Here is a 17,207-nt window from a genome sequence, read left to right on the forward strand (position 1 = left end):
ATATATATATATATATATATATATATATATATATTTTGCCTCTATTACAAATTCTTCTAAATCCGCCACTACTAATGATCAGGATTTTTATAACAGAAGAGATTTGATGGACAGTACAAGATCCAAAGACATTACAGAGTCGCGAGATTGTTAGTGAAACCAAGAAAATGTCCATAACATATCGTATCATTTTCAGAAATCAGTTTGTCTGAATTCTGGTTCAAGCCGTCAAGAGAAAAAAAGTAAAACAAATAGGAAAAAGAAAAATTAGATATTTTTTTTTTCACGTAGATAAAAAGTGAATATTAAGTTAATACAATTTTCTGAAAAATTGTCGATGCAATTGTGCAATTTCGCCGTGTTTTATCCCTCCAATAATTGCCGGTCCATTTGTTAATTAAGCCAATTTAATTAATATGTATGCAATCTTTTTAACCGTGACTGTATGTATTTTCCATTATTGTAACTTGCTTCTATCTTTCAAACTCGACATGATTATAATTGTATTTCGTTTACGAGATACACAATTTCAAATAAAAACGACAATTTATGGATTCACAAAATATAAAATTTCAAATAAAAATATACTTAATGCCCAATTAGAGGCCCAAATACGAGGAGGCAGAGCTCAAGCCCACTACTGAACCTTCGACCACGGCCCAATATTTCGGGCCCAGTCGCGGGCATGTATTTCTTTTCTCTTTTCCTATAGACGAAAAGAAGGTATTCTTTGGATATAATTTTTTTTAAAATTAAACTAAGCGAATCTATTCAAATTGAATATAAAAAAAGTAATTGACCCTTAAACTTTGAACATAAGAATAAATATAAATTTTTAAATGAAAAAAAAAACAAAAGAAGCCAAAATGGAAAGGGTGAAGTTTTCTTTATGTGTTTTGTTTGTTGGGAAGAGATTAGTTGGCGGCAAACAGGTACGAACAAGAACGTTAAAAACGAGAATACAACTAATAAAGACAAAAAAAAAAAGAAAGAGAAATTGTAAGTGGGGCCCAGAGGCATAGCATAGGGTCTATTCTCCGACCACGTTAACATTATCCCCAATTTCATTGGTACACACAAAAGCCCATGTTAAAGACATTGCTCATTGCCCTTTCGCATATCCCCATTCCATTTCTTGTTTCTGTCCCTTTTTTTTTTTTTTAAAGATATAAAGGTCGAAACTTTCCCTTCACCCATTGATAATAGAGGTGCCACCTTTTGAATTTCGGTTCGGTATTTATTAGATTCGGTTCGAAAACGGTTTATTCGAATTTATAAAAATCGTATCAAATCAAAACCAAATATTAATTTTAATGTTGGTTGGGCTTAGAAAAAAAACATATTACCATTACTAAATCAGTCTAGTTCGAGTTTCTTTTCGCTTATCTTCTTTTATTATTTCCTTAAGATCTCTATTACAACGTCGCAGCCTCAGACACAGGACAGAAACTGAGTTTGAGTTTGAGTTTGAGTTCTGTTTCAATCATAAGAAGTGCTTCGAAGCCTCTGAACGGTACAATCATCAAGGATCTTGAGAATGACAGTATTGGTGGTGCACCTAGGCGTCTTGAACTGGTTCAGACCACCTCCTTTCCCGGCGCACCTCTCGGCTATCTTCCCGAACGTCCCTCTCTCCACAACCCGCAATTCCAACGGTCCTATCCCGTTCATACGCCTCGAGACCACGTACCCGTGATCCACAAACCCTTTGTCCATTTCCCTGCAGCATTCCTCCAGCACTTTCTCCTCGGCTTCCCCTCTTATCTCCCAGTAGATTACGTAATGTCCCGGGTGGTCCGACACGTCGGCATGGCTCGTGAAGTCCACGAGCTCGGCCTGAGTCTTCCGGCTCAGCAGCTGAGACGCTTTGTCCACCACCCTCTGCAGGTCCTTCTCAGTGATCTTGTCTATGTTTATCGTCAGGATCAGTTTCCTTCTGTATATGAAACTCAGCTTTGGTGTGCCTTTGTGAAACCCAGTCACTTCTACTACGTCTCCTAATCTGTACCTGTAAAGACCTTCAAAAGATCCACGACACAATTATGAACCATTCACTGATCAGAAAGCATCATTTTTTTTTTGTTGTTGTAAAATGGCTCCACCAGAAGACATAAACAGATTTGACTTCAGACCACTTGTGATGATCTAGTTACTTATCTAGTCTTTTACGAGCATAATTATAAAGGAGACGAGATAACGAGGATATCATTACAGGTAATAATGCAGCAAGCGTACCGGTAAAAGTGGTAATGACAACCTCGTACTCCTCCCCGAGCTTGACTTGAGACAGAGGAACAGGCTTATCTTCTACAAAGTCATCGTTAGCATTTGAGCTTACACCGTTACTGCAGTTGTCTTGCTTCTTCTGCCTGTACAGCGGTATAAACTCAAAATAACAGAACGTGGGAATTACAGTAAAGCTCACATCCTCTGGTGGTAGATGTGGATCCACGTTTACACCAATCCAGCTCTCGGTGGACCCGTAATCCGCACTGACCAATGGCAAACTGCCAGCATAATGCCTCAGCTTTTTTAGGTAAGGTAACATGGAACCCGTCATGATCGACGAGACGTATTTTGCGTTAGGCCACAGCTTTGGGATCAGATCGGACCACCCCAGATTTTGTTGCAGCTCTAAGCATATGGCCTCAATCCGCGAGGCAAGAGATGGGTTTGGTCTGATCAGATTCAAGACGGTGTTTCTCATCCTGGGCAGAGTGATTCTTGAGCTGAGACCGCCTTCCTTGATATCATCGCATATATCTCTCCAGATTTCTTCAAAAAATGCAAAAGCTTGGACAATGGTGTAAGCGAAAGCAGAGGCAATGAACTCTACTTGGCCTGAGAAGTAGAGGCCGAGAAGGAGATGGCAGTATGTGCACTGCCTGAAATCTCCACCTAAGATCACTTCTCGTGGGCTGCAAGTGAACGATTTGGTCGTCTCTTGCTTAGTCTTGAACTCTTTGCTCGCATAATAGTGTGTCGTGGCCGTTCCCACCTTCAGCCCGCTTCGCGTCTTGAACTCCTTGCTTGCGTATATAAACTCAAGAATCCTCCCTCCTTCCCTTATAGGATAAACCCTTCAAAAAAGAATTTGCCATAGAAACTAATGAACAAATGAAATGTTCAACGGAATCTACCAAAAGGAAAGATCAGAAAAGCAAGGAAACCTTGATCTGTAAGCCGCTGATAATCTGAAAATCTGAAGAGTCGTTTGTGAGCTATGGCGAGTAAATGGGACATACTTTTTCCTTCCTTCTGTTGTTCCAGAGCTGGACATTCAAAGGAAGAAAATGGATCAAAACAGACATACGGGTATGGAGCACATAAACAAACTCAAGCATGTAGATTTTATATATACATCTACCTGTGTGTATAACCATACCTGAGAGATAGAACTGTGATGGGTTCTTGTGTAAGTATAGGAGAAGTCTCTCCGTCAGAAATTCTCTGAATATAAGGCTCTAGATCAGCATAGGAGGCGATAGGCACAGAGGAAGTGTAGAGATTTTCTAAGGCAGAAGCATCCATCTCTTGTACATTAGCAGTCCCAAGCCATTTCCTCAGATACTCGGCGCCACTGTTGAGCTCGAGAATCCGACGCAGCGTCTCGCTCTGGACCCTGCTCGCGTTCTCCGACACATACTCGAACCAAGCAATAACGTCTTCATGCTCAGCTCCTGTAAGTTCCATCCAAAACAGCTTTTCCAGGCACTAAGAAGCTAATGGCTGGCACTAGTTTACCTCTATGATGCAAAAACAAAAGTTAGCGGTCACTGCATAATAAATAGGGAACGGGCCATTGACCACACAATTTGTCTTTCACTATCCCATGCCAGACAACGACAAATTTGTTTTATTTCTTCATTGCATTATTGTTCATCAGCTTTCGGGACTCATTTGTCCTTTTACAAGGAGCCATATATGTCAGATACCTCCATATGTGTCAGGTATCTCCATATATGTCACAGAAGGCCATTGTCCATTAGCATCTCTTACAACTACAAAAACATTGAATGAGATTCACATTTAGTATCCTCATATCTTAGAAAAACTATCATTAACCACACCGGGCAATATCTGGTTTCTCAGTTCTTGTGTAACCATGATAGACGGAATATTCCCAAGCATATGCCCGAAATTAAATGAAGAGAGCTAAGAAGCACCTACCGGAGTAATGAAGCATTAGATTTTTGTTTCTCTCCGAATGTGGCCGACCCTTGATGGTTCTTTTTCTGCATTTAACTGGGGGTACCCATGTAGGACCATGAAACACGTGTTACACAACTTTGTTTTGTTTTTGGTTTGGCTATTTCTTCAGCCTCAACCTTGATAGGCCCACCACTTTCCATGGATCCAACGTTGATATTCACATAATCTCTTCCCCGTCTACTTTTTCTCTCTCCCCTTCTGTGTGACTAACACTCTATGCAGAAATATTCACCACAAGTTCAAGGACACAAGTGCTGGAGTTTGCAAATCAATCTTTCACTTTATTCTCCCTCGAGATCTTGATGTGCCATTAACTCCCTACATGTCCTGTCTGTCAATCGATGTAAATCCAAGGACAGTATGTTTTGTTCTTACCATAAAATGTCACCAAGTCTTCTCATCTCCAAGATAAGCGGGAAATTATATGACAAGAACTTGCAGTATAGAGAGACCAAAATCAAAAGAATAAAATCCAGAAGCTGAAGTCATCACAATGTTTATTGATGATATTATTTCAAGTAGCAGATATTGACAAAGATGCCGGAGGAACCACACCTGCCAAGAACTGGACATCTGCTAGCATGTCTAAGACACAGCGCCCTTGGATAAAATCAACAACAACAACAAAAAACCCCGGTTTCCCCATTGTGATTGTTTGAAGTCAGATTCAGAACTTTCAACTAAAGTTCTAATCTTCACACGCCTTCTTTACGCCCCCAATCCTTTCGTAACAAATGCCTCTTGGGTTCATCTACTCTTCCAACCTGTCCTAAAACCATCAGCGAGACTAGAACAAAACATTGAATTGACAGACTAACACCATTACTCAGGCAATACTCAAAAATACTCCAGAACCTCTCCCACTCTCCCATTCCTAACACGAGCCATTGGCAGCAACACCATAAATTACCACGTCAGGTTGAACGCCTTCATCTATCATAAGAGGATCCTAAGTGCCTCTTCGATACTTCCACACTCTGCATATGGCTCTAATCAGCTTAGTGTATACAGCCACATTTGGTTTAGACCCCTTGCAAGTCATATTCTCGAAAACATCATATCCTTCCTTCAGCTTCCCCTCCTTGCAAAGTCCTCCGATCACTAAAATATAAGCATTAGGGTGGAATCTCAAGCCCCTTCTCGTCCATTTCTTGATACAGAGCTACAATTATCTCCCTAACACGCCATGATCATAGTCATATATGCCATCTTATCTGGCTACTCTGAAATTCTCCATAGCTTTTTCTGGGTCTGCCCTGCTCTACAGCACCCTTCGATCGTCGATGTTGTAAGTCACAACGTTCCGGTCTGAACCTGCCACTGCCCATAACCTCAAATACGCACTATGCAGGTTCCATTAACCAAAATATCACCCGCATACAGAATGGGTTCGATCCCATTTTCTTTCATTCTACGCCACACCAACAACAGCCCCTTCACCATCCCGAGCACACCAAAGCTCTTTAATCAGAGAATTAGCGGCCAAGATACAGCCATCGTGAACTCCATACTTCTAATTTCACCACAAAAGGACCTGATTCTGTCCACATTATTAGCCAGTGCCAATACATCAATCAATGAGACGTACCACTCAAGCTTGTTAGCATTCTTCTTCTCTGCATACCAGCCCAGCGAAAGAACCTCCAAGCGATATCGGGTTTTTTCGCAGAGCTCACCCGATTTCAGCACAAAGAAAGCGAAATTGAGCGGAAAATTTAAGAATGAATTAGCGTCAGAAACGATATAGATTGGATTCCATGGCGGCCGAACCATCGAGGAGGAGGATGATTTGACTTACCCATGGAGATCATCACGAGTCGTCTTCACCAAATCGGAGACGTCGTTATAGGGCTCAACACGCGTGCTAACACTGTGGCCACACAGAACCGGTCTAAACCGGTACGTGTTCTATATGTTGGGCCTATTGGTTTTGCTTACGGCCCAAACTTCACGAGCTCAATTTACTTCTTGGGGTTCTTCCCTTTTTCTTTGACCGCTTCGCGAGAAAGCTCGTCTACGACCGTACGATTCAAAACGATCTTGCGCCGATGAGGTTCTGATACTTTCCCGTCACCAAAACTTGTTCTGTATTGTCTTTCTGCTTCTGGAGAGCATTTCGTGGGAATATTAAGAAATCGAAGCTCGGGATCTTGGTCATTGTAAGGAACTGTTTCCTTCTCGAATTTCTCTGGATTTGAGTTCTGGGTTTCTTATTCCTCGCTTCAGCTGTAACGAAATTCTCAGATTTTCTCCTGGGTATGTAGCAGTTTGCTTGTCCTTCGTATCAGTGTCTTGATTTTCTGCTGCATTCAGCTGTTGGGTTTTGTTTGTACTCACTGAACTTTGATGCTTTTCAATTCAGGAAAATTAGGGTTTAAGACGCTTCAATTCTCTGGCTCAGTGCGCTTGTTACGTTCTTGACCACCGGATTTTGGCGAAATGATTTCTCTCTTTCCTAATGTAGATTAGCTTTCTGAGTAGTCTTCCATGGCAGAAAAAAAAATGAGCTTGTTTGCCTTTGTTTGAATTGCTAGGTTTTTGTTCTTTGTCTGTGGTTTTAGGCATATTTTACACGTGTTATGGTTGAATGAGCGAGAAGTTAAGATTTTTAGGTTGTCTGAAAGTTTGATCATTATGCTAGATATATACCAATGTCCGGGAACAACAACAACATCAATCCTCCAAAGCCTCCAGGCTCTACTTCTTCGCCTTTTGGGAATCCCGGGATGGCCTCCGCATCTATCCCTGCAAACCCAGGCTTCCCCCCGTCCCAAATGGCGGCTAACTTTCAAGGTCAGTTTCAGTTTTCACAAGCCCAGGCCCTTGCCCATGCTCAAGCTCAAGCACAGTCTAAAGTTCAAGCTCAACTCCAAGCTCACTTACAAGCACAAGGCTTGGCAATGAACCAAAACCAGGGCTCCCCAGGAATTGGTGGTTTGGCTTCTTCTTCGCCGTCTCTGTCAACTCCCGGAAGTCTGAATCTAAAGCGGTTCACACAGAAACCACCTATGCGCCCTCCTGGTGTCCCTGCAACTAACAACACAATATCCCCTATGAGAACAATGGAGTTAACTCCTGCTGCACGTAAAAAGAAGCAGAAGCTTCCGGAGAAGACCTTGCAGGATCGGGTGGCTGCTATCTTGCCCGAGTCTGCTTTATATACACAGCTTCTGGAATTTGAGTCACGGGTTGATGCTGCATTGTTGAGAAAGAAAGTTGATATCCAGGAGGCTCTCAAAAACCCTCCCTGCATTCAGAAGACGCTTAGGATCTATATCTTTAACACGTTTGCTAACCAGGTCAACACGATCCCAAGGAAACCAAATACTGACCCACCAACATGGACTCTTAAGATTATTGGGAGGATCCTTGAAGATGGAGTGGATCCTGATCAGCCCGCGTTTGTTCAGAGATCAAATCCATTATATCCAAAGTTCTCATCTTTCTTCAAACGGATAACAATTTCCCTGGACCAGAGGCTGCATCCTGAAAACCCATTGATCATATGGGAGAATGCCCGATCACCGGCTCCTCAGGAAGGGTTTGAGGTAAAGAGGAAAGGGGATCAAGAGTTCACAGCTGATATACGTTTGGAGATGAACTACGTTCCCGAGAAATTCAAGCTATCTCCTGCTCTGATGGAAGTTCTCGGCATTGAGGTTGATACCCGGCCCAGAATCATCGCAGCAATCTGGCATTACGTTAAAGCCAGGAAATTGCAGAACCCGAATGACCCCTCATTCTTTAACTGTGATGCTGCACTCCAGAAGGTGTTTGGGGAAGAGAAGATGAAATTCACGATGGTCTCTCAGAAGATATCTCAGCACTTATCACCTCCCCCACCGATTCATCTAGAACACAAAATCAAGTTGTCGGGAAATAATCCGGCAGTGACAGCTTGTTACGATGTGCAAGTAGATGTACCTTATCCAATCCAAAGGGAACTGTCCATCTTGTTGGCCAATGCGGAGAAGAACAAAGAGATCGAGGCCTGTGATGAAGCAATATGTGCAGCCATACGAAAAATCCATGAGCATAGAAGACGGCGTGCGTTTTTCTTAGGGTTCAGCCAGTCACCGGTTGAATTCATCAATGCTCTGATCGAGTCTCAAAGCAAGGACCTGAAGCACGTTGCAGGAGAAGCAAGTCGCAGCGCCGAGAGAGAACGCCGATCTGATTTCTTCAACCAACCATGGTAAGCTCATCATTCCCTGTTTGCTAGGCTAATTTCCATCACTTAACAGTGCAAGAAATTCAAAATTTTGCATTTTTAGACAAATCAGACGTATATATGGTGGGAATTTCTTGTGTCTGGATGAACAGAACTTAGACTGCGTTCCTCATGCTAGTTGTGTTGTGTCTCCAACATTCAACATAATCTGGGTCAGAACACAGGAGTCATCTTAGAATTCCTAGTGAATAACAGGGGGCTTTATGAATCACGAAAATGGACAACATTCATCATTCAATTTGGTCTGATCCGACATGGGCATGTGTTTAGAGTGGCAAAGAACACGAATAGAATTCACTTGTGACTTGCATATTTAAGGGTCAGAAAGAACGTAGTTTGTGCTCCGATTCAACGTGAAGGGAGAATAGAGCGGCTAAGATCGTGTGAATTCAAGCAAAAACTGATCAGAAATTGTTTGATTTGGTGGTCCGTGCAGGGTCGAGGATGCGGTAATACGATACTTGAACAGGAGACCTGCTGCAGCAGGGAACGACGTGCATGGCAGTTCATGAGCTTGTCGCTTGTTCAATATATCCTCGAACCCAGAGGGGTTTTTTCTTCTTCTTCTTCTTCATTTTTTCCCAATTCTGAGATCAATTTGGTTTATGTTATAAATGCCATGAAAGTAGAATTAGCCTCAGCCCTTGGTGTATATTTCAAGTGAAATGCCATGAAAGAAGAGAAGAATATGTAGGTGAGAGAATTTAACATTTTTTTTTTTGTTTTTTGTAGCCTTTTTTTTCCAAGTCCCCATGTATTTGTATTCCCTTCGCTTACATGAGTTGAATGGAGAGGCTTTTTTTGGGTTTTCACGTGTGATACCATTGTGGGGAGAGGGAGAGAGATTGTGCTATGTTAGCTAGGGGTGTCAATCGGTGGGTCTGGTCCGATCCGGCCTGAGTTTGTGTTCGGTCTGAAGATTTTGGGTTTGGGTTCGGACTGATCAGATTTTTTTCGGCTCTATGTAGTTAAGTTTGAAGCCCGTTTTATATATTCTGGGTTCAGTCCCAGTCCGGTCTGCATAATTCCTTTTATACATTTTTTTTAAAAAAAATATCGAGTTTTCGGACTGGCCTGACTTGAGTTCGAAATTTGATTCAAACTCGACCCAAAATCCCGATTTTTTTTCGGACCGAGAAACTTAGACTCGAAGCTCAGTAATTTTCGGGTTGGACCGGATCGGGTTTCGTGACTCGAGCCCAAATTGACACCCTTATATGTAGCTGTATAGAGACAAGTGAACTTGAATTCGATATAAAAACCGAATCATGAATTTGGTTAAAAAACGAATTTACTAGATGAATATATATATCAGATTAACACTAGATGAGTTTCTTTCTGTTAGAGGGGATAATCAAAATAATAATAATGATACAATGCAATATTGTTCTGTTTCACATTTTCAATCTTAATTTCAACTCCAATTACCAATATGCCCCATTTGGACTGAACCCGAATAAATTTTGTGATTTTGGAATTGTGTTATAAATCTACACCTCGCACGTCCACAACATGCCACGTGTCGGTTTTCATATCAAATGGGGTTTTGTTTTTTCATATCGTTTTGATATTCATTGGTTTATGCGGCCAATACGATTGTGATATTATTATTATTATACGGTAACACTTGCGGTATATATAATATGTGACGGAGTCCACGTCACCGGCATTTTAAACGTGCATCCCTTGTTTCCATGCTTTAATGCATCGAATACAGCGTAATCTGGATATTTAATATGGATTTTAATTTTTTTTTTCTTTGGCTAAGTTGAGTCTTGTTCAAGTTTATTTATTTTGATTTAAAAAAAAAATTGAAGTTTGAATTTGCTTACGGATAAGGACCATCGATAATCCATAGAATGTTAGGAGGAGCGCATATCGCATTTAGTAAGTCGAGATAATTGCAACTCTCCGTATTTAAACAGTAAATCACTTGTTTAGCATAACAGTCCCATTCTAAAGATAATTAAAAGATTTAACGTTATCATTATTCAATCATAAGATACAAAGCCGCAAATTAATATATTAGGGATATGGAATTAAATAAGACGATATATATATATATATATATTGTAAGTAAGTATAATGAATATAAATATTTATGGGGGTGGGATTTCCAGTGGAAAATGATTAAAGGCTAATAAAAAAGGGGGAGATTACAGATTAAAAAAAAAAAACAGGACACGTGAGGATCATGAGATGGGGGGACGAGGAAATTCGGTCAAACTTCAGATTAGGTGTTAACGCGCATTTTAGATTTTAGATTTTTTGGAATTTAGAGATTTTCCTCTCTCTCTCTGTGTTTTATTAATGCTTTTTTTTCCCCTCACAAATATTCACGGTGAGCATCTGAATGAATCTGTGCCCAGAGATTATTTCAGATAAAGGGTAGAAATTTAAAAAAAAAAAATCGAGAATTTTAAAGAGCATCGTTTGAAGATCGTCGTGAGAGAGAGAGAGGGGCAAGGCGGATTCACGAGCTTTGAGCTGTAGTTCCGTCCCTCCTTTTGTAACCCGGCCCCGCCCGTTTTCTTTTCCCTTTTCCAGAATTTTCCCGAGAAAGTGTTGGTTTCCCGGTAAAATTTTGTCGCTTCTCCATTATCTCGGCTGCGGTCTGTCTCCAGAGAGGGGAGAGCTCTTTAAAGTTCGTCTCTTTCTCTCTTGTTTAGCAGTTGGGTACTGATCGAAACATGAACTGAACGGTTGTTTGTCTATTTGGGGTCTGGATTTTCTGGTTTTCTCTGATTCTGGCCTGAAGGGTCATAGATCTCGACAGGTGGCTTCAATTTGGCAGTTTTACGAGGGAAGAGCAAAACATAAGCATTGGTGTCTCGATCGTGATTTTGTGTATTACTGGGTGTCGTGTCGGATACCTGTTGTTTCAGACTTTTGGATTTGTCTCTCCTTCTAATTTGCCGAGCAAACCGGGAAATCGGCTCTCAGCATAGAAAAAGGCTTTTCTTTCTTCAGCAAGCAACTGAGGAGATTTCGGGTTTTTCTTTTCTTTTTTTGGCCCCTTTTTTTTTTCCGTTTCCCTTAAATTCAGCTGTCCTAACGTCAAAGCTCAGACACTCGCTTGCGTGTCTCTCCCCAAAAAGCCCCAGATCTCTCTCCCTCCCCCTCTATCTTCTGTTTCTGGGCTCTTCCTGAGAAGAACCCATCTCTCTCTCTCTCTCTCTCTCTCTCTCTTTCTCCGTGTTAGAATCATGGTGTCTGATAAAGGGTCGGGGAAAAAATCAAACCTTGAGCGATTCCTCAATTGCACAACACCCGTGGTGCAATCACGATCTCTTCCCAAGGTTTGAAATGCTTCGTCTCCGTTTGATCATTTCCCTTTTTTGGGGGTCGTAATTATCGGTTGTTAATCATGTGATTAGCGATGGGGTTATGGAATTGCAGGCGGGGATTAGGAACCTGAACAGGATATGGCATCCATGGGAGAGGGAAAAGGTCGAGTTTTTCAGATTGAGTGATCTTTGGGACTGTTATGATGAATGGAGCGCTTACGGGGCAGGCGTTCCCATTCGGCTGACAGATGGAGACTCTTTGGTCCAATACTATGTCCCTTATCTCTCCGCCATCCAGATTTTCACTTCTCGATCTTCCTTGATCTGTCTAAGGTTTGTTCCTCTTTCCCATTTCATCTGATCGTGTTTACATGTTAAGAATCGCATTGCTTTGTGTTGAATCTTTCCGGTACAAAGGCAATGTCTGAAAACTGAGGTTCTTAGGGGAGTTTCAGATGGTGAAAACAGACCTTTTCATACGTTTACAGACAGAAATCTTGATTGGATTGTGGTGAATCAGATGAAACTTAGATATGGGGCATTGCTCTGTGAAGAAACTTGATGAAACCTCTAGTTTTTTTTTTTGGAATTGGTTTAGGGAGGAGTCTGAAGGAGGGGATTCGTTTAGCGATTCATGTAGCGAAGAGAGCGAGTCTGATAAAGTATGGAGAATGGAGGGATGTGGTGCAGCATCCGAGGAAGGGTTCGATCATCCTGATGCCCTCTTGCATCCAAATGATCGTTTGGGTTACCTTTATCTCCAATACTTCGAGCGATCTGCTCCTTATGCCCGGGTTCCGCTCATGGATAAGGTACCATTCCTAGAATCTTTTGCACTTTGCACGTTATAGAGATTGTATTTGGTAGATATGAACCAAGATAAAGAAACTTTAAAGCCCTTTAATCGATATATTGAAAAAAATTGGGAGTTCAGATAAACGAATTGGCGGAGAGATTCCCGGGGTTGATGACGTTGAGAAGTGTAGACCTTTCGCCCGCAAGTTGGATGGCGGTGGCGTGGTACCCTATCTACCATATTCCCATGGGAAGGACCATCAAGGACCTATCCACTTGTTTCCTCACTTATCACACCCTCTCCTCTTCATTCCAAGGTAAATTCTCCGAGCTCGTCGAGATTTTGACGGTGAATCATCGAATGTACATATACTGACGTGATTCTGTTCGGATCCCATCTCGACCAAATATGGATACCCTCTTCTTACAAATTAGGTTTGTGGTTGAGTTCTACCCGTGTGTTTGAATTGGACCTACCATGAAATGACTTATGTTCGGTTTCTTTTAGGATCCTTATAAGATAAGGCATCCTCCCCTTATGGGCGAGTTTATTCGTATTCTTTGTTTTACCAAAATATCCGATATATGGTGTATCCACGTCAACACAGATATGGAACCGGAAGAAGAAAAGGGCGAAGACGAGGGAGAGATGTCGTTATTACCGTTTGGATTGGCGACTTACAAGATGCAAGGGAGCGTTTGGATGTCGGAGGAGGATAAAGGGCACGACCAGGAGAGGCTCGTTTCGCTGTTAAGCGTCGCGGATTCGTGGCTGAAGCAGCTCAGAGTTCAGCACCATGACTTCAACTACTTCTGTGGAGTTATGTCTTCCCGCTGTGGCTGAGCCCCTTAACCGTTCGGACCGTTTTTGTGATTAATTGTGTTTTTTTTTCTTGTGCTTTTGTACGGACCCCGTCCGTCCGTAGCTCTGCTCCAAACGGCTTACGGACACCCTGAGGCCTGAACGGTTTTTTTTGCTTTTGCAAGCAAAGGAAAAAAAAGGTCTTTTTAACCATGGAGGTTGTGTATGTAAAATGTTGATCGGTTTCTTTTTGTAATGTTATATATAACATGATTGGAGAGCCTTTGTTTATCATTTTAATAACAAAAAAAAAAACATTAAATTAGGCTTTTTTTTTCTAATCTATGTTTGGACCGTGTTATTTATTCTGGTTATATCCTTTGGCAACAATAAGGATCCTATTATTGTGTTTAGGTAATAATAATAATAATAGAAATCCCCATATTTGCAGTTATTTTTTTCTTAATTGGAGAAAATGATGATATTGTGTTGTCAAGCGTTTTAATCGTTAGACGTAATATTCCGAAGAAGAGTGTAAAGTTATATAATTTCAACCGACCACCCATGTAAAATATAATAAAATATATAACAAATGAATGAATACAGAATAAAGTAAATGAAGATTTTGTTTTTTTTGTTTTTTTTTGGGGGTTTAAGTACAAAAGTCAAGAAGTGGGGTTCAGTGTTTCATATGTGAATCCCCCACTTTAGGGGTTTTCCACTATCATCACATTGCAGCAACATTTGTCATCTTACTCCACAAACAAAAAGGGAAGGGGACCAACAACGTTATCCGTTTCGTGTTTTTGTCATTGTTTTCTTTATTAAATTGACATTTCCCAAGATGGGCAGCCGTAGTCCCACACATAGCTTGTACCATATATATATATATATATATATGTATATATACATCCATAATTCCTAGATGGGTAAAAAATCATTCAATATTTTATGATTACTTTTTTGTAAAGATTTCATCTATGTAAAGTATCGCAATAATTGTTGAATCTATGCTCCCATTTCTACTTGGTGCATATATATATATATATGTAGCAGAATAATAGAGATTACCAAAAAGAAACAGATGCACAATTTTATTTTATTTTTGGCTTGGGGAAAAAGAGGAGAAAGAGCAACATAAAATGCGGTGAGCGTGGATCGAACACGCGACCTTCAGATCTTCAGTCTGACGCTCTCCCAACTGAGCTATCCCCGCTTGACTTTTACAGCCGTAATTTTAAAGCAAATAATACGCCAAATTCTTACAAAATGTACGTACACTTCCTCATCCGCGTATTAACCGAAACGATACAACACGATCTAAAATAAAAGCAGACACAAAACTACGCAACACATCAAGAAGATACAGAGCCTGCTGAGTGATTTGTCAGTCTCCATCATCTGCCTCCTCATCCTCGGTCCGCTGGTTCCTACGAGGTTGTACGCGTCCGGGTATGTGAATGCATCTGTAACCTGTGCTCCAAACAACCCCGTCGATATCATTTCGCCGAACATCACCATGACGGGGTTGAGAACTGTAGAGTATGACAAACTGCTCGATCTCAGTAATGGCGGGTAGTAACCATCCTGTTGCGAGTAGTACATCCGAGTCCGAGGCCCGTGCGGGTTATTCAGATGAATCCGTTGCGGATTTGGACTTGATTGTGACAATGGACTCGGCATCTCGACCCTGTAAATCGGGCCTAATGGTCTTCTGGGCGTTGTAGTTTTACTTCCATCTTCGGTTGTGGAACATCCTCCTCGGCCGTACAGCGGGACCAATGTTGTGTGAGAGACTTTGGATTTGCAGACAGGACATTGTTTATGTCTTTCCTGTTCGTCTATGGCTGAGATTCTTTGTGGATGGAGCCATTTGTGGATGCAGGGCCAGCAGAAGAGATGACCGCAAAGCGTAACAACAGGTTCTCGCACAGAGTCTAGGCAAATGTTGCAGTCGAAGTTACCATCATCATTGTCTCCAGAAACCGAGACCGCACCCGAATCAGATTCCCCATTCTTTGAAGAGAATGCATCACCACTGTCAAAGTTGCCCGGTAAACCATCTTCTTCAAAGTACGGGTCCATGTCCATTGGTGAATTGCCCAGAGGAAAGGCGTAACCCAGTTGGAAAAGCCTGCAAATGGTTGCCGACGATAAAGAGGAGATTTAGAATCAATGAGCTCAATCAGAGGTTTTGAAGCATAGGTATCACAGAGCTTTAAAAATCAAGCAGAGAGACGGATAGATCCGCCATAATTTGAGTTCAGTTCTGGTGAGAGTTAGGTTATGTCATAAATCTTGGAAAGCGGACCACCGACAACCCTAAGGTTCTGAGGGGGGATAAGATGCTCAAGAACATGACTGGCAATCAATATAGGCCTCACAATCACACAACAGGCATGACTAACCATGTGAATGCGCCCCCCAGATTCCAATCCTGATTTTATCAAAAACTCCGAATTACTTCAATTCAACCACAGAATTGGGGAAGCCTCTAATTCAGAAAAAGGGACAGATTTATCCCCATAAACCTAAATCCTTCGTCGATCGAGGTCAAAGAAACAGGCTTATTCCCATTGACTGAGACAGATGTGTTCTTCAGATCAAGTTGACCACAAGAAAAAAATCCGATCAATTCCCGGAAACAGAAAAAAACTCTGGAAACAAACTTAGCAGAGGCGGAGCGATGAATTCGATCACCGTCCCGGCAAGCGCAGATAGAAATTCGAAACGTTAGGTAAAACGAGAAGATGAAACACGGATGCGCCGACGAGTCGCCAATATAGAACTATAGATACATACATCTATACAGCACGCGTACACACGCGTCTATACAGAGAGAGAGAGAGAGAGGGTCGAACGAGATTCCGGGGAATTACCAGACAGGCGGCGGAGTTTGCGTGAATCCCTCGACAGAGTAGACGACTGAGAGTAGAAATTCAGATAAGATGGGGGAGGGGAGGAGACAGGGAAGGGACGAGTGTTTGGATAGAGAGAAAATCTGCGTACAGAAGCGAAACAAGCGACGATAAAAAGGAAACTTTTCTCGAACAAACCAAATTTATATAAATTCCTTTCCGAGATGAAACATACCTTCGAGTGCCGGAAACGCGAAATTCTCCGGATGACGTGGCAAAACTGTGTGCTTGTCGGTTACTGTGCACTGATCTTTCTTTAATAACAATTAAAATATAAAATATATGGGTTTTTGTATAAAAATTAAAGATTTCTGAAACAAATTTATATCCATATTCCTTTTTCTTAAATTACGGATTTATTTTTCCGGTGGAAAAGTAAGATTGAGTCGTTGGTCTTTGATAATCAATTCTCTATTTGAGTTGAGAAGAATATTAGTATATTATTAACATAATCACATTATTAAAGAATCATTATTCACATAATCACAACTATATACACCAAGTTTGACTGGCCATACGCATTATTATTTTATGAATAAAGACTCTATACCCGATTCATCGAATCATGGACCAATTGGAACGAACCAAAAAGCTTATTTTATTTTTCTAACGCTTGTTTCTTTTATATGTAATAGGAGAATTATAAAATATAATATTAAAAAAAAAAAAGAAGTGGGAGGATGGGGATTGGGCGGTGGCGTGAGGAAAAGGTCATCGGAAAGGGTTTTTAAGCTGTTTTTTTTTTATAAAAGGTTTTTAAGCTGTTGCAGCTGCGGCGCTTCACACCATGACCCTGTTCCCCGTCATATACATTATCGTTTATTTTAAATTAATTAATTAATGAAAACTTTGAGATACAATATATTATATTATATAATATAAAATAATATAATATAATATTGACCAAAATAGAAGTAGAACGTGGCGTCCGTATCAAAACGACTGAAACCTTTGTCACCTTG

At 41.1% G+C, this 17,207-nt stretch overlaps 4 protein-coding genes, 1 non-coding gene and 1 pseudogene across 8 annotated transcripts; 2 read left to right on the top strand and 4 right to left on the bottom strand.

The window, feature by feature from the left end:
- Positions 1 to 1,362: 1,362 nt before the first annotated feature.
- LOC104815954 (jasmonic acid-amido synthetase JAR1) lies at positions 1,363 to 4,580 on the bottom strand. Of its 2 annotated transcripts, XM_010544580.2 has the most exons (6): positions 4,171 to 4,580; positions 3,936 to 4,001; positions 3,386 to 3,746; positions 3,171 to 3,272; positions 2,236 to 3,080; positions 1,363 to 2,018 (listed from the first exon to the last, which is right to left on the bottom strand). In XM_010544580.2, exons 3-6 carry the CDS (start codon positions 3,691 to 3,693, stop codon positions 1,480 to 1,482), a joined length of 1,794 nt encoding a protein of 597 aa, XP_010542882.1. In that variant the 5' UTR covers positions 3,694 to 3,746; positions 3,936 to 4,001; positions 4,171 to 4,580; the 3' UTR covers positions 1,363 to 1,479. The 2 variants fall into 2 exon arrangements, with proteins under 2 accessions (XP_010542882.1, XP_010542881.1); XM_010544579.2 differs by having other exon boundaries at positions 3,386 to 4,001.
- Positions 4,581 to 4,687: 107 nt separating this feature from the next.
- Positions 4,688 to 6,370, bottom strand: LOC104816096 (annotated as a pseudogene).
- Positions 6,178 to 9,255, top strand: LOC104815956 (SWI/SNF complex component SNF12 homolog). 2 transcript variants are annotated; one of them, XM_010544582.2, is made up of 3 exons: positions 6,178 to 6,468; positions 6,854 to 8,407; positions 8,880 to 9,255. In XM_010544582.2, exons 2-3 carry the CDS (start codon positions 6,864 to 6,866, stop codon positions 8,953 to 8,955), a joined length of 1,620 nt encoding a protein of 539 aa, XP_010542884.1. In that variant the 5' UTR covers positions 6,178 to 6,468; positions 6,854 to 6,863; the 3' UTR covers positions 8,956 to 9,255. The 2 variants fall into 2 exon arrangements, with proteins under 2 accessions (XP_010542884.1, XP_010542883.1); XM_010544581.2 differs by having other exon boundaries at positions 6,178 to 6,371.
- A 1,477-nt stretch (positions 9,256 to 10,732) lies between these two features.
- LOC104815957 lies at positions 10,733 to 13,624 on the top strand. 2 transcript variants are annotated; one of them, XM_010544585.1, is made up of 6 exons: positions 10,733 to 11,087; positions 11,202 to 11,742; positions 11,843 to 12,063; positions 12,329 to 12,542; positions 12,665 to 12,842; positions 13,134 to 13,624. In XM_010544585.1, exons 2-6 carry the CDS (start codon positions 11,650 to 11,652, stop codon positions 13,367 to 13,369), a joined length of 942 nt encoding a protein of 313 aa, XP_010542887.1. In that variant the 5' UTR covers positions 10,733 to 11,087; positions 11,202 to 11,649; the 3' UTR covers positions 13,370 to 13,624. The 2 variants fall into 2 exon arrangements, with proteins under 2 accessions (XP_010542887.1, XP_010542885.1); XM_010544583.1 differs by having other exon boundaries at positions 10,733 to 11,742.
- A 776-nt stretch (positions 13,625 to 14,400) lies between these two features.
- Positions 14,401 to 16,368, bottom strand: LOC104815958 (E3 ubiquitin-protein ligase RMA1-like). The gene is made up of 2 exons (XM_010544586.1): positions 16,207 to 16,368; positions 14,401 to 15,461 (listed from the first exon to the last, which is right to left on the bottom strand). The coding sequence occupies exon 2, from the start codon at positions 15,416 to 15,418 to the stop codon at positions 14,648 to 14,650; it is 771 nt and encodes a 256-aa protein (XP_010542888.1). The 5' UTR covers positions 15,419 to 15,461; positions 16,207 to 16,368; the 3' UTR covers positions 14,401 to 14,647.
- On the bottom strand, positions 14,471 to 14,543 carry TRNAF-GAA. Its single transcript has one exon. It is a non-coding gene; the product is annotated as a tRNA-Phe (tRNA).
- Positions 16,369 to 17,207: the final 839 nt, after the last annotated feature.

The sequence above is a fragment of the Tarenaya hassleriana genome, unplaced genomic scaffold (genome assembly GCF_000463585.1).
Source record: "Tarenaya hassleriana unplaced genomic scaffold, ASM46358v1 Cleome24, whole genome shotgun sequence".
Lineage (NCBI taxonomy): Eukaryota > Viridiplantae > Streptophyta > Magnoliopsida > Brassicales > Cleomaceae > Tarenaya > Tarenaya hassleriana.

Bases quoted from the DNA above. Each gene is read 5' to 3' on its own strand.
- LOC104815954 (XM_010544580.2), bottom strand. From the start codon at position 3,693: ATGGAACTTACAGGAGCTGAGCATGAAGACGTTATTGCTTGGTTCGAG. The intron at 3,273-3,385 runs GTATGGTTATAC...TTGAATGTCCAG, and splicing joins ATCACAGTTCTATCTCTCAG to CTCTGGAACAACAGAAGGAA. The intron at 3,081-3,170 runs GTTTCCTTGCTT...TCTTTTTTGAAG, and splicing joins TCAGCGGCTTACAGATCAAG to GGTTTATCCTATAAGGGAAG.
- LOC104815956 (XM_010544582.2), top strand. From the start codon at position 6,864: ATGTCCGGGAACAACAACAACATCAATCCTCCAAAGCCTCCAGGCTCT. The intron at 8,408-8,879 runs GTAAGCTCATCA...TGGTCCGTGCAG, and splicing joins GATTTCTTCAACCAACCATG to GGTCGAGGATGCGGTAATAC.
- LOC104815957 (XM_010544583.1), top strand. From the start codon at position 11,650: ATGGTGTCTGATAAAGGGTCGGGGAAAAAATCAAACCTTGAGCGATTC. The intron at 12,543-12,664 runs GTACCATTCCTA...TTGGGAGTTCAG, and splicing joins GGGTTCCGCTCATGGATAAG to ATAAACGAATTGGCGGAGAG. The intron at 12,843-13,133 runs GTAAATTCTCCG...ACGTCAACACAG, and splicing joins CCTCTCCTCTTCATTCCAAG to ATATGGAACCGGAAGAAGAA.
- LOC104815958 (XM_010544586.1), bottom strand. From the start codon at position 15,418: ATGGACATGGACCCGTACTTTGAAGAAGATGGTTTACCGGGCAACTTT.